The 14,732-nt window shown below is 47.4% G+C and overlaps 1 protein-coding gene across 3 annotated transcripts in view; it reads left to right on the top strand.

Moving 5' to 3' along the window:
• Positions 1-13,914, top strand: part of SPATA13 (spermatogenesis associated 13) — a 150,931-nt gene extending 137,017 nt beyond the window's left edge. For all 3 annotated transcript variants that reach the window (XM_028104856.2, XM_028104861.2, XM_028104864.2), the window contains 5 exons: positions 1,104-1,336; positions 4,659-4,788; positions 6,678-7,050; positions 8,178-8,252; positions 9,781-13,914. In XM_028104856.2, the coding sequence (XP_027960657.2) occupies positions 1,104-1,336; positions 4,659-4,788; positions 6,678-7,050; positions 8,178-8,252; positions 9,781-9,956 (987 nt within the window). In that variant the 3' untranslated portion in view covers positions 9,957-13,914. The remainder of the gene's footprint in view (positions 1-1,103; positions 1,337-4,658; positions 4,789-6,677; positions 7,051-8,177; positions 8,253-9,780) is intronic.
• Positions 13,915-14,732: the final 818 nt, after the last annotated feature.

Genomic DNA, 14,732 nt, shown 5'->3' with positions numbered 1-14,732 from the left:
GTGGTAGAAGGCAAGCGGATCCTCCCGAGTGGGTTAATTTTGAACAGCTGAAAATAATGCTGTGGTGGCCGCACCGGTAGGAAGATTAGCCCCACGCCGGGCCTGTTTGGCCAGAGCAGAAGGTTCCAAGAGAGAGGCTTCAGAGGTCAGCGAAGGTCAGGCTGCAGGGGGGCAGGGCCTGGGGAAGGTGGAGCCTCTGGATTATGTGGGCCTTGCGGGCCCTGGACCACCGGAGAGTCTAGCTGAGGGACGAGGTGTGGCTGCTGCGATCCGGGCAGAGGAGGCCAGGGTAGGGGTGGCTGCAGTGGGCATGCGGAAGGACAGCGATGTTGGCGTGGGAATTTTTGAGAACCAGTTGACGAAACTCGTCTTGGGGAACATCAAAAAGTGGCAGAACCGCCTGCAGGTTGTTGGGTCTCAAAGAATTGATGGGTGGGTTAGGAGAACCTGTCTTGTAGGGAAGTAGGAGTCTGGTGGGAGACGTGTCCTGTTGAGCATGGATAAGGACAAACCATGGGGCAGGTGCAGATTGCAGGGCCCACAGCCGTGGGCAGGGGAGACGACTGTGAACTGGCAGCCCGGCCGCCACAGAAGCCGGGGGAAGCCCAGGCCGCGGGCACGGGGCTGGCAGGGCAGCGGCAGCCTGCGAGCGAGAAGCGGAGGAGAAAGGAAGTGGGCCGGGGGCTTTAGATCGGACATCAGAGGGGACAGCGTGTGGCAACTAGGTGGTAGGATGTTAAAGAGGGGTGCAGTGAGGGGAGCAGGTGGTGGCTTCGAATGCTCACTTCTTGGTCATGGGCACGACTACGTCTGTCAGAGGACGATGGGGAGAGAGTTGGATTTGTGCCTAGTGCCTGCCTTTTCCTTAGAGCAGAGCTAGGGCGGACACGGTGGTGGCAGCGGGTGCCGCTCTCCCAGGGAAGCCCTGTGCGACTTTTGGGGTACACGGAAGGGGCCTTCGAGTGGGACCAGGGCGCCGAGTCCTAGAGCCGCCACCCCGCAAAGATAGCCCTACCCTCCTTCCAGCCACTCCCCGCCCCCCCAGAAGACGTCATGGCCCAACGCCCACCCATAACCTGACGCCGCTGCGCTTCCCTTCCCAGCAAGAGGGCTTTGCCATCTATTCCGAGTACTGTAACAACCATCCGGGCGCCTGCGCCGAGCTGTCCAACCTGATGAAGCAGGGCAGGTACAGACACTTCTTTGAAGCTTGCCGCCTGCTCCAGCAGATGATCGACATCGCCATCGATGGCTTCCTGCTCACCCCAGTGCAGAAGATCTGCAAGTACCCCCTGCAGCTGGCCGAGCTGCTCAAGTACACCACGCAGGAGCACAGGTGAGGGCGGAAGCGACGTGGCCTCTCTCAGCCCCGCACCCTGGCCCCCCCGGGCGGCACTCAGGGCTGTGCGGAGCGGCGGCGGCAGGTGGGCTTAGGTGTCCTCCTGACACTCTCGGTTAGCGTCATGAAAGAAATTGTCACCTTGCTTAGAATGTTCAAGATTATGAGGTCTTAAAACGGGGTCATTGAAGAGACTCCAGAATATCCATTCCTAGAGATACTAAAAAATTAAGAATAATTCTTAAACTGTGTCATGAGCACACAGGGATTTGTATTGTACTATTGGTCCTTAAAACTGATGTCTGATCCTCTTTTGTAGCTACTCTGTAGTGAAAAGAATAATTTTTAAAAGACACCAGTAGGAATACAGTTTCAGAAATACTTTGCTTCCCCGACCTGCGACTGCTCACCCTCAGAGCAGTATCATGTATTGCAACAAAAAGTTACTTTACAGAAGGGTGAGGACTACCAAAATTTGAACTTCTGAAAGAGTGGGGAATCTCAAGGATACATAGTGAACAGTTAGCTTGGAGAAGCATCCCGCTGAGGTCCTGTTCAGCTCTAAGCCCTTTCTTTTGTTAAAGATTTATTTATTTTAAAGAGAGAGGGAGAGAGCATGCGTGGAGCAGGAGGAAGGGCAGAGGGAGAGAGAGAGAGAGAATCTCCAAGCAGACTCTGCTGAGCACAGAGCCCAACACAGGGCTTGATCTCACAACCCTGAGACCATGACCTGAGTTGGACACTCAACTGACTGAGCCACCCAAGTGCCCCTAAGACCTTTCTTGCCCAACCTGGGTGCTTGCTCCATCTCCATGATCTGTTCCGCCCCATCGCCTTGTGCGTGGAGCACGGGGCTTCTCATCATGGTTACCCGGATGCTCCATTTCCTTGTGGGACTTGCTTTGTCCTTAACTGAGTTCTTCTAGGGGCAAAAGTTATCCATTGCTTAGTTAATAACAACTCCCTGTTTCCCTGCATGTGCAGAATAATGTATAACCATGCTGTGGTTTTTTGTAAGACCTCACCCATTCAGTGTTGGAATGGGCATGCCATCCTATGCCATTCCCCGAGATGTGCAGGTCCCAACTGTGTGGTGCCTTTAGCTGGCACTGGTTGGGTCATTGCTGTGTTCTCACCAGGCCAGAACCAGAATGCCAGTGGGCAAGGTTTTAGGATAAAGCTTACTGTTTTAGGTAAGAACCAGACTTCACCCGTGACATCCATGTCACTGGTACAGAGCTTTCAGTGCGCCTGCAGCCCTTGAACGGACGATCTTGAGAGGTTCTGGTATTGGGGGTGGGGGGGGGGACAGGGTTGTACCCAGAGAAAATTTGCTGTGCCAAACCACAACAGTTGTGGGTTTTAACAGCTAAGTGTCACCCTGAGAGCAGTCAGATTATCCATGGCAGCGCCTGGCCCTGCAGGGTGTGCAGAACAGAGCTTTCTTTCATCCTGTCTGCTGCCGGACTCCTGTGGAGTGGAGACACGGGGCTTGCAAAAGGGATATTTTTGCAATTAGAGTGGAAGCTGGAAGGAAAAAAAGAGCTAGGTTGCTAAACAGTAGAACCTAAATGTGGATGTTCATTTAAAAAATTAAGATTAAAGGAATAAGAGAAAGGAGTTCATTGAAATAGATAAAAGGGAAGAGAGCTATATACATACTTTTTTTTTTCTGATGGAAAAATCGGAAAACTTGAGTGCAAGGAAAATAGCAAAGTCAAGAGAGCCACAAATTTGCAGAAAATGTTAAAGAATAAAAACACACGATGATGAGGAGCTAGAGAAAACATATAAATATGAGAGGGCACCTGGGTGGCTCAGTTGGTTAAGCAACTGCCTTCGGCTCAGGTCATGATCCTGGGGTCCCGGGATCGAGTCCCACATCAGGTCCCGGGATCGAGTCCCACATCGAGTCCCACAGCAGGGAGTCTGCTTCTCCCTCTGACCCTCTTCCCTCTTGTGCTCTCTATCTCTCATTCTCTCTCTCAAATAAATAAATAAAATCTTAAAAAAAAAAACATATAAGAGAATAAGAAGCAGAGACATCTTGACAGACGGGGGCAAGCAGGTTGGTACATTCCAAGGTGGGCAAGGTATGACCAAGAGTCTATACATCATCCTTCAGCAGTTAATTTTTCTCTTTTAAGGGCATTTTTCACTATGAGGCATTTGCATACTTTGGCTATCCCCCCTCCAAAATCCTTTTAAACGAAATGACAGAAAGCCCATTTCCTTGTCTTCGTGAAAACAAAACAATTATTTTTCCAAAAAACCATTATACTCTGCCTCTTTCCTAGAACTGACAGAAAATCTCATAGGAAAAATGTACAATTATTTTGTACACTTTCTTCATTGCTGGAGGCCTGGGGTGACTGGTTGCTCCATTATTTGGACAGTCCTCTTGTGTCCGTTTTGTTCTTCCTTTGTGCTCTGCTGCTGAGTGTGAATAGGCCTGTCTAGAGGCAGCAGGGTCTGCCTTGTGGGGGAATGCCCAGGGACTTCCCAGGGGCTGAGTTATTTGTGTTTGGTACATAGACAATAGAATCTGCTTCCAAGGCTTTCTTTCCTTGCTATGCAGGAGGATCTAATTCGGTGCTACTGAGATCCAAAGGCTCTGTCTATCTCATAAGACACAAGAAAGTGCTGGAAAGTAAAGAATTCAGCTCATTAGTTAGATGATTGGTTTACACGTTCCCAAATTAATAACGCTGAGCAAAACCTGAATGTCAAACTTTCCAGTACAAGCCACGCTCTGCTGTAGTCTGTGTGGCGATTAGAACTGTAGTTTGTTTTCCTGGTACCTACGGTTTTAGAGGCCAACTCACCACGTCAGGCCTCTGTGGCTTGTGTCCTCTTTGTGTCCCTTTCTTGAACATCTTAGAAGATGAGACTCAGAACAAATAATTACTCTTGGGAATGGTTAGTGATTATTAAAGTACTTTATATAGCAAAACTGGCTATCTGAGCACCAAAACAGTCATAAAGACTGTCCTTTCTTTATTAGTGAAAATAATCCATTGTCACTGTGACTAAAACTTATTTCTTGTGGCCTTTACTTTCATTCATTGTGATTTCTGGGAAATGAATGAAATCATTCTTATTCCAAAGAATTCTGGATTGCATTCAGTCAGTTCCCTTAACCTATGGAGACTGTGGTCTATTCATGGAGGAATGAGAAAAAGGAAACAATGGACATTATTTAAATGCTACTTTATCTAGACTTATCAGTATACAAAATCCAGGATGGAATGTATTACTTTGTCGGTCCTGCTTTGTGAGTTTCAGATTATATGGTTAAAATGAACCTCCTACTTTACAGTGACTACAACAACATAAAGGCAGCCTATGAAGCCATGAAGAACGTAGCCTGTCTGATCAATGAGCGCAAGCGCAGGCTGGAAAGCATAGACAAGATAGCACGGTGGCAGGTGTCCATCGTCGGCTGGGAGGTAAGTGAGCACCCCTTACTGCAGCTGCCCGCCGCCCGGCACTGTTCATGCCCTCCCTCACTCTGGTCCAGTTGGATGACATACCGTGACATCCTGTCATTGATACATTATATTCTTGGCTTTAATGGTATATATATTTTGAAGCAGGTGGTTGAACTTAACAGTCAGCTACTTTACCAGTAACTCACTTCCACTAAAAAATCAACTCTGAAGAGTGTCTGTAATTAATTTATTGTTTACGCTCTGTCTCTCCTGGTAGAAAGTACACTCCATCAGAGCAACTAGAGAACATTTTTAAAGTATTATTTATTTGACAGTGAGAACGAGTTGGGGGTGGGGAAAGGCAGCGGGAGAGAGTCTTAAACAGACTTTGATCTGAATGCGGAGCGGGACGTGGGGCTCGATCTCATGACCCTGAGATCACGACCTGAGCCGAAACCAAGGGTTGGACCCTTAACTGACTGTGCCACCCAGGAGCCCCTGGAGAACATTTAAAATACAAACAGTGTGGTAGGAGTATGGACTCTGGACTCACACTGCCTGTGTTTGAATTGGGTATGATCTGGGCAAGATTAAGATTTTCATCCTTAAGATGGGGTTGAAAATATTAGCTATACCCTTAGAGCTCTCATGAGTATTATATAAGATGGTGGCAAATGCAGTGCTTGGCTCGAGCTGTCATGATGGTCCTGCGTACATATGTGCGCACACATGCACAAACATTTATTTATAAAAACAACGCTGATTGTGTTTACCCCATGGCTGGCACTGGTCTAAGCCATTTTTATATGTGAACTCACTGAATCCTCTCAATAATCCTATGAGGTAGGAGCTACTATTACCCCCATTTAACAGATAGGGAAATGGAAACATGGCAAGATTAAGTGGCTTGCTCGAACAACTGATGTTGTTCTGATTTTTTTCAGACCAAGCACAATTCATCATACATTAAACTAATTGGTCCGAACTCACTGTCCCTAAGGATTAAGAGAGTTTGGATTGAGAAGTTAGGTTTTTAACTAAAGTAGGTTACAGCAGTGAACACTGGAAAGAAATACTTCTATTTCAGGGGCCGTAGAGCCTTCTGGAGCTTGGATGGGCCCTTAGACATCACTGTTTAACTCTCTTACTTTGTAAGTGAAGAATCTGGGGCACAGAATTGCTCTAGGCAAGCAAGTAGAAGAACTCTTTTGGAGTCAAGCTTTTTTGCCTCCACAAAATACTGTGTATGACTAGGATTGAAGGAGGATAAAACCTTATAAATCAAAGGCCAGTGTTGTACCAAATACCACACAGTTCCATTGGGTTAGACCCAACCTAATACTGTAAAGATGTGTTTTTTCCTTGGGTTCTTGGACTGTGACATTTAGGGGATAACTTATTGTCAGTAGTTTACCAATACCTTGCTGGCAATTTGCTCTCTGGTCTTTTGTTTCCAAGATCCTAAGCTAGTTGTTACTCTGGGAGCCGCTATACATACCAGACTCGAAAGCCAGAGCCCCAGAGCCTGTAGCATTAAGTGCCCCCCGTAGAAAGCCTCCTTGGTGTCCTTATTCTCCGGGGAGCAGCCATCCAGACCGATTGGAGCCCACTCATCCAGCACGTTTATCACCAGTCCTTCCTTCCTTGTAAGGAAGGCCCTTTGGATGACACAGAGGCACTGTAACATTTTCCCAAAGGGTAGGAAATAAAGAAAAGAAGCTTCCCACACAAGGAGATGAACCACCCGAGGTGTAAGTGGCCTTTTTAAGCCCTGCTGAGCTGTGACTGGACCTCCTGTAACTGCAAAGTGGGAGAAAGACTGTGTGTCAGGACTTGTTCTTGTATCCGTGACACATTCGCAAGGACTCCAGACGGGAAGGTCTTTAAATGTGTGTCCATCCTCGCAGGGGCTGGATATCCTAGACCGAAGTTCCGAACTGATCCATTCTGGGGAGCTGACCAAAATCACCAAGCACGGCAAGAGCCAGCAGCGGACGTTCTTCCTGTTTGACCACCAGCTGGTGTCCTGCAAGAAGGACCTGCTGCGCAGGGACGTGCTCTACTACAGAGGCCGCACGGACATGGATGAGGTGCAGCTCGTGGACCTGGAGGACGGACGCGACAAGGACTGGAACCTCAACGTGAAGAACGCTTTCAAGCTCGTCAGCAAAACCACTGACGAAGTTCATCTGTTTTGTGCCAAAAAGCAGGAGGACAAGGCGCGGTGGCTGCAGGCCTGCGGGGATGAGAGGCGGCGCGTGCAGGAGGACCGCGAGATGGGTGAGCAGCGCCTCCGCCTTCCAGCCCCGGAGGCCAGCCCCCTCCCAGAGTGAAATGGCCCCCCGGCAAAAAGCAGCAGGATCCGCAAATCCCGAATACAGCTGACCCTTGAACAACGCGGGGGTTGGGGCGCCGACCCCCACCCCGCCACGCCCCACGGTCAGAAATCCAGGTGTAACTCTGGACTCCCCCAGAACTTCACTCTCCTAGCCCACTGTTGACTGGAAGCCTTACCGATAACACAGTCCATTAACACACATCTGTGTTACATGCATTGTATGCTCTCATCTTACAATAAAGTCAGCTAGGGGAAAATGTTAAGAAAATCATAAGGAAAAGGAAATGCATTTACAGCACTGCCCTGTATTTGTCAAGAAGACCCCATGTATAAGTGGACCCACACCGTCCCACCCCATGTTGCTCAAGGGTCAGCTGTGCTTCTAAGCCTGCTGCGGGACAGGCCTGGCAGCTCGAGTTCATACGGGCGGCGTTCAGTCGGCGTCTGCACGTTGGTGCTCGCAGTGCCCCACGGCACCTGTGAGCGTGTCCTGCTTAGGAGGATGTCGTCCTAGCGTCTGTCCTGGTGACAGTCCTTGCTCCTTCTCCATTTATAATCTTTTCAACCTCTTACAGTTCCTCGGGGAGTAAGGTTCTTTGCCTGTGGGTTATGTTGAACACCTCAGGGTTTATTAACCTGGTTCTGGTTCTGGTTTTACTCTGTAGTGGCGTTACTTGTTTGTTTGTTTGTTTGTTTTCATTTTATTTAAATTCAATTAATTAACATATAGTGTATTATTAGTTTCAGAGGTAGAGTTCAGTGATTGATCCGTTGCATAGAACACCCAGTGCTCATTACATCACATGCCCTCCTTAATGCCCATCACCCTGTTACCCAGCCCCCACCCCCTCCCCTCCAGCAGCCCTCAGTTTGCTTCCTATGGTTAAGAGTCTCATATAGTTTATCTCCCTCTCTGATTTCATCTTATTTTATTTTTCCCTCCCTTCCCCTATGATCCTGTTTTGTTTCTTAAATTCCACATTTGAGTGAAATCATATGATAACTGTCTTCCTCTGATTGACTTATTTCACCTGTTTTGAATGTTTCTTATGTCTGTTCCTAAATCCAGGAATGGAAATTTCAGAAAATCAAAAGAAACTCGCCATGTTAAATGCTCAAAAGGCAGGACATGGAAAGTCAAAAGGTAAGTTTTGAAGAAGGCTTCATCTCCTTATCTCCTTCATGTATATCAGTATGGGAATTAAAATCGCGAATGTCTGAGGTCGTCAGTGCACTGACGACCAGCTCTCAACAACGGAGAGACATACAGGTGAAACTCAAAATGATAGACACCCCCCTCCACCCCCTGCAAACGGGTGGTTTAGAATAATCTGCATTTGGTTTTGACTGTGAGTATGCTTCAGTATTTGCTGACATTTGAACATGAGCCTGTAAGATGTGTTTTGAATTGGCACCGAAGAGCTTCTGCACCTCCCCATCCTGAGGTTGTGCTGGCGTTCTTCCTCCGGCCAACCAGTTCAGCGGTCTGAGGCAAACCAGCAGCTCCTGCGTGTCTTGGGCACGCATGGAGGAAGTCTCCAGCCCCAAACTCCTTATCAGTGCAGGCTGCGTTCTGGTGTAGGTAAGAAAAGTCTAAAAATCCAGTACATCGAGAAATGAGCTGAAAAGAAGACACACTAGCTTATTTAGAGCAAGGACTCCCTACCCTCTGTGCACATTAGAATTGCCTGAGCAGCTACTGAAGATGACCAATACTCAGGTCATGCCCCATCGTCCTGATGCGCAAAGATTTTTTTACAGTGCCGATAATACCCCTGATGTCACTCAACAGAAATAAAATAATAAGGATTTTTATTCCAAAAATATTTGTTATATTCTTAGAACCTTTTTTTCAGATTGACTTCCTACTCTTAAGAACAATTTATCCTCTGAAATGTATCCTATTCAGGATTTTCATAACTGAAAGTGCAAAAGGAAGACCCAGTTAAGCCCGGGATGGTGATGTGCCATCAGCTGAGGGCCAAGAAGAATTCATTACCAAAACAACCCTTAGGATTCCCATTTACCTGTTCCCTCTGCTCTAAGGCAGAATTCCCACCACCACCCCCAGCACGAAGTGATAAATACCTTTGAAGAGAAAAAAACCCTGTCTTGTTCTTTTTTTGAATCTCTACTTCAATGGCAGGTGACCAGTAAATATCCATTTGTTAGAAGGTAGTAGTTTGTGTCCGCATCTTCCAGGAGTCACTGGCTCAGCAACTAGGCACCCAAATGGAAAGAACGCGGGTGGTGGTGGGTGGTCCCGTGCCAGGCACCTCTCACCGGGGAAGGCCAGGAGAGCCTTGTGGCAGATCGGGGCCAGGATGCCTTCTGAACTGAGTCCTGGCTCCTTCTAAGACCCACGCTCCTTCCTCCTTTCACTCTGACTTTCACAGTTAGCTTGTGATCCTGGAGCTCATTGTGCTAGGCTTTTCTCATTACCTCTGTGCAGATTTAAAATGCCTATTCCAATGAAACCGTTTCAATTTATCATTCTCAGCACGTTCCTAGCTCCCTTCATTCTCACAGCAACTGGTAGGTGCTGTTATGATGGCTTCTAGATGTACTTTGCGTTCATATGAATTAAGGATCAAGTTAAGAACTCAAGTCTTCCTTTTCGGCTAACGAGTGATGCTGGGTCCATGTTCCACTCTTCTCCCTTCTCGAGTTAGGCTACAGCGGATGCCCCGTGGCCCCGCCGCACCAGAGCCTGCACCCCCTTCACCAGCGCCATGTCACCGTGCCCACCAGCGTCCCCCAGCAGCAGGTATTTGCTCTGGCTGAGCCCAAGAGGAAGCCATCGCTCTTCTGGCACACGTTCAACAAACTCACCCCTTTCAAGAAATGAAAATGGGAGGTCATGCGTTGGCTGAGGTGTCTGTAAAGAGGAGAACCATTTCTGTGTGCTCAACGCAGTGCTGAAAACTTCCTTTGGGGATCGGTGAAGAATAGAAGGTCTGGGATGCGACCAAGGTGCCTCTGAAGACCCAGCTCCTTGGAAGGGAGACGGAGGTCATGACGCACGGCCCTGACGTCCACGAGACCCCTCTGGGACCGGTGCCAAGGTGGCTGGGCCGCGGGAGCCAGTGACCTGCTCTGCAGTGAAGCCGAGCAGTGACCCCAGTGGGCATCGCTGATGACGGGCGCACTCCCTGCTGCCGTTCCTGAGGAGGGCCTCGATTGCAGTGCCACTTTGGCATGTGGATTTCCAGGGGACGGTCGTGATGGGGTTGGTACGGTAGCGTCTCGCCAGCACGGGCAAGCTGTAGCTGTCTTCCACAGTATTAGGCGAAGTAGCGCCGCAGAGCAGATGGCCGTGGTGTCCCCTGGTGTCGTCTGAATTGTTACCAAGTGGTAGTGCTGGCTTTCTCTGGTGAGGTGCGTCCCGGACAGGCTAGAGGGAGAAGCGTGATGAATCCCTCCCATGGAACACGGTCCGGGCGACTTCAGCATCCTGAGGAGGCAGCTGCTTTCCAGGGAGAAAGTGCAAAACCCTACCACGGGGTGGATTGTCCCCTCCCGCTGGTGTGTGTGCAGCGTGTGACTCTCCAGGCAGAAATCACACCTACTTGCACGTCATGACCTAAGGAACTAATCACACCTATGCGTTTGCAATATAAAAACCCATTTACTTAATTTTCTGGTAAGCGAAATACGCACACGTGCCTGTGGAAAGGCATGTTCACAGCATCAGTGCGTTCTCCCCACCCGTTGTTTCTGGCGTCCCCAGCAATTAAGTTACAGTGACCTGAACATTCCCCCCAGAAAATATGTGGTTCCCAGCAGCCCACCTTCCTCAGGATTCGAAGCCGACTTTGTTGCATAAACCCCAAACGGTAGTGCTAACCCCACCCTTATTAACCTGTCAGGAGGGTTCTGAAGGTTCTTTCTTTATTAAGAGACCTTAACAACAGTGCATCTAGACTCAGACATAGCTGTCTTTTTAACGAAGGCCATGTGGGCTGATACGTGGTGATAGTAATCTCCTTCTTTGTCTATATTGTAAATGTTGATGAAAATAACTTTTCAGTATGTCTGGAGAAGACAGGTTCTGCAAGGGAGAGGCCATTTAAATGTACTTAGTGCACTGGACGGGGGTATCGTAGTCCACACTTTGGTTTTCTATGTGAGAATCCCCTTCTCGTACGCTACTCTCAGAAAGTCCCATTTTCCAATAGGCCCGTGCTGGAGCATAAACAAACCCATAACATCCTAGACAAAGGTAGAACCTGTGCCTCCAAACGTCTGGTCCCTCCTTCCCTCCCCACCTTCCCCCCCCCGCCCAGGGCCGGTCCCGAAGGAGGTGACATCACGCGTCAAGAAAACCTAATGCTGGACGTTGGAGTGGACCTTAGAGCACTATCTGGAAATGTTTTCCGGTCAGCCTCAGTGATGTACTCACTTGTACGTAGGATGGCTGCAAGGTTGTGCTGCCCTGGGGTCACCGACCCTGGGGTGGCTTCTGTGGGCCGTGATACCCAGTGTCCCAGGATAGAGGTTGCTTCTGTGAGGAAGTTTCCCAGGAGGTACTGTGGCTCCGAGCGTACAAGCGCACGTGTGTGTGTGTGTGTGTGTGCGCATGTGTACACGCACATGTTTCTTTTTGGCTAGACCTCTCGATTTTAGTTGCATTTATATAACTGACCTTTTTATTAAGAAGATGTAATGCTCTATTTTGAAAACTACACTTAAAATGCTTTTGGTGGACCCCTCAGCAATAATAACTCTAGGAGTCTGTGCTGAACAGAGTTGTTTGTATATACAACAATTTTGAATAGTTTTTTTTAATAATAAGAAAATGAGGGAAGAAAAGAGAACCATTTGCTTATGTTACATTTTCAGTGAGGGTTCAAGTAAAGAACCACTTAATGGGCTCCCATTTACTAATGTTTCCTAATGCACAGTGAAGTGCTTTCAGTTCTGTGACCAGTCCTGCTGTATTTCCCACCTGAGCCCGAACTTCGGGTTGCCCCCGGTCCCTCTGGGGACTCGCCAGCAGAAGCAGAAAGCTGGGGCCCGGCGCCGCCCCCGTGAGCTCAGTGCGGTGTAAAGAGTCAGTCGATACGGTACCCACCCTGAGTGGGTCCTGCTTGGCCTTTTCTGGTGATTTTGGAAAAATGAGAAATTGTTTAAAATCTATCTAGCTTGAGTTTTATTAGCAAATGTATGAGTTTGATAAAGAATAGTGGCTCAAGTATTCGAATTTTAGGTTTGCCCCACTTTCCTTCTTGATGTAAGTCCTGTGTTCCACTTGGAAAGAAGACGAGAGAAACCAAGAGCAGCTCCCAAATGGATTTTGTATGGATTTCATTGGGAATCTTGCTTTCTCCCTTCTTTTTCCTCACTCTAACCCCATATTGCATAATATGGGTGTCCCCACAACACACACATACACACACACACACACTCTCTCTCTCTCTCTCTCTCACAAAGATAGCAAAACACTTTGACAAATCTCACCTAATTTATTATTTATGTTTCAGAATCTGTTGGAAGACAGTTGAAATGGCCTTGGGTCAAAAGCAACCTTCTTGATTTTCATCATACCTAAAATGCACAACTACCTTGCAGTAAATCATAAACAGTCATAAAATGGAATATTTGTAAAATCTTAGAGAAGTAGCATTCTTCGTCTTTGGCCTGCAAGGAAAAGACTGGCAGCAATGTGCCAGAGCTTTCCTGGGGTCCCTTCTTCCTAGTTTTATTTTCAGTAGATCTCCTCTTTTCCCCGGTAGATCTGATTTTTGTTGTTGAAAACATTTCACCCCTGTCTCCACGCTATTTCTGAATATTGTTGTGCCTTTTTATACCTAATCCAGATGAAGACCAACTCCATGCCTGTTCAGAAAATCCCCTCAATCCTACACCGCTGTTGTCTAGACACAAAGCGGAAGTGCATTTAATTCGAACTTTGTTTCACAATAGAAATCTTTTCTAAAAGCCATGGTTCAGCATTTATCTGCTGGAAAACTCTCCATGCCCAAATGGCTGATATTTCTCAGTACACACGAACTTAGTTATGTAGCCAGAATAGAACAGCCTGATTACTTGGAGTTAAGGAGAAAATTGCTGTCTTGTTATTTTATGGAAGAGGGGAGATACAGATGTGTCCCTCACAGGACAGTACTAACAAGTGTGGATACATGTCCTTCCGATGGCTGACAGGCCAGGGACACTGGGCACAAATCAGCTGGGTCAAACTGCTCAAAAACATTGGTCCCTATAAGCTTAACGTACACATGTTCTCATTAAAATTCCACTTGGCTAACGCTGTTATTCTCAGGATGCATGCAGTGAAAGTAGAGATCAAACAGTTTTGAGAAGAATAAGTAGCAACTATCTGATCTTAAAAGGAAAAACCCAGAAGCTTACATATTTGATGCAAATGTTTTTAGTTACAACACACTTAACGTTATTGTCCTTAGTTAATATCTCCTAGGCATCGACATTTGTATTTAGAAAATACTTTAACGGATTCTGTAATTTAATAATTGGTCTTTTTTGTAAATATTAGCATCGGTTGTGTTTGACTTACCTCTTTTGCAGGCTTTTAGTAACCTTTTCCTTGAATTTAACTCAACATCAAGACAATGTTAAGTCACGTGACAGCTTCCAAACTGATGAATTTGCTGTTGACAGCTGAAGTATGTTGTACAAGACTGCTATAACTTGACCTGTATTTCTGTTGAATGAAGTTTTGTAAAAAAAAAAAATATTATTTACAATGTTATTTGAATGATTTCTTGTAAATGCTGTGAATCTATATTTGTTGTTTTGTATCTGTATATTAAAGTTAATTTGCCAAACTGGTTCCAGTAATGCATCTGAGTAGTAAAATAAGACATATATATGCATATATTTTAAGTAGAGAGCAAGTGTTAGGCGGGTTTCTGGCATTTAGAGCTCATTTCCTGTCGACATCCATAGACTTCAGTAAAAATTCATCCATTGGTGAGCAGGCTTAAGCCACTAGATAGGAATGGGAGAAAGGGCTCCCAGGGGAACAGGGAGGAGCCACTTGCCTGAAAAAAGTCACCACAGGTTGGATAAAGCCAAACCCAGAGTGCTACGGCCTGCTTGCTCTCCGGCTCCTGATGGTGGACCGTAGATGAAACGCGCGTGCCTTTATATACACTTTCCATTTCAGAGCTGCTACCCGGTGGGGATGAGGCCGCTTCACCAGAATGGCTGCTGCTTACCCTTTGGGGGCAGGGAACGTACGAATTTCCTTCTCTAATTAACAGCTAGAGAAGTTAAGTAAATAGCCCATTGTTTGCTGTGACTGTAGTCAGAAAAGTATTCCTATGAAGGTTGCCAAGCCACGAGTCCCCGAGTCCCCACTGTTTGTTTACTCTCAACATCCACCTACTTCCCAAACTGATCTGCTCCCCCTCCTTGGGCTGCACTGGGAGAGGGGGTTGGCTTAGGGGTGGGGAGGGGGAGGGGGAGCACTGGGAACCTGAAAGCCTGCCTGTCCAGGGTGGCTTCCAGGGACCAAGCTGGTGCGCTATGGAGGAAGGGGTGAAAAGAGGGTAGTGAAACTTTCTAGAAGAGCTGAGGGGGAGAGGGCCTCGCATGACAGCCACCTGCCCTGTGCATTCGGGAGGCAAGCTGAGATGGGTAA

The sequence above is a fragment of the Eumetopias jubatus genome, unplaced genomic scaffold, assembly GCF_037043125.1.
Source record: "Eumetopias jubatus isolate StellerSeaLion01/CBP00866 unplaced genomic scaffold, mEumJub1_p1.0 scaffold_3, whole genome shotgun sequence".
Taxonomy (NCBI): Eukaryota; Metazoa; Chordata; class Mammalia; order Carnivora; family Otariidae; genus Eumetopias; species Eumetopias jubatus.
Note: the sequence above shows the minus strand (reverse complement) of the source record. Positions and strands in the feature narration are given on the sequence as shown.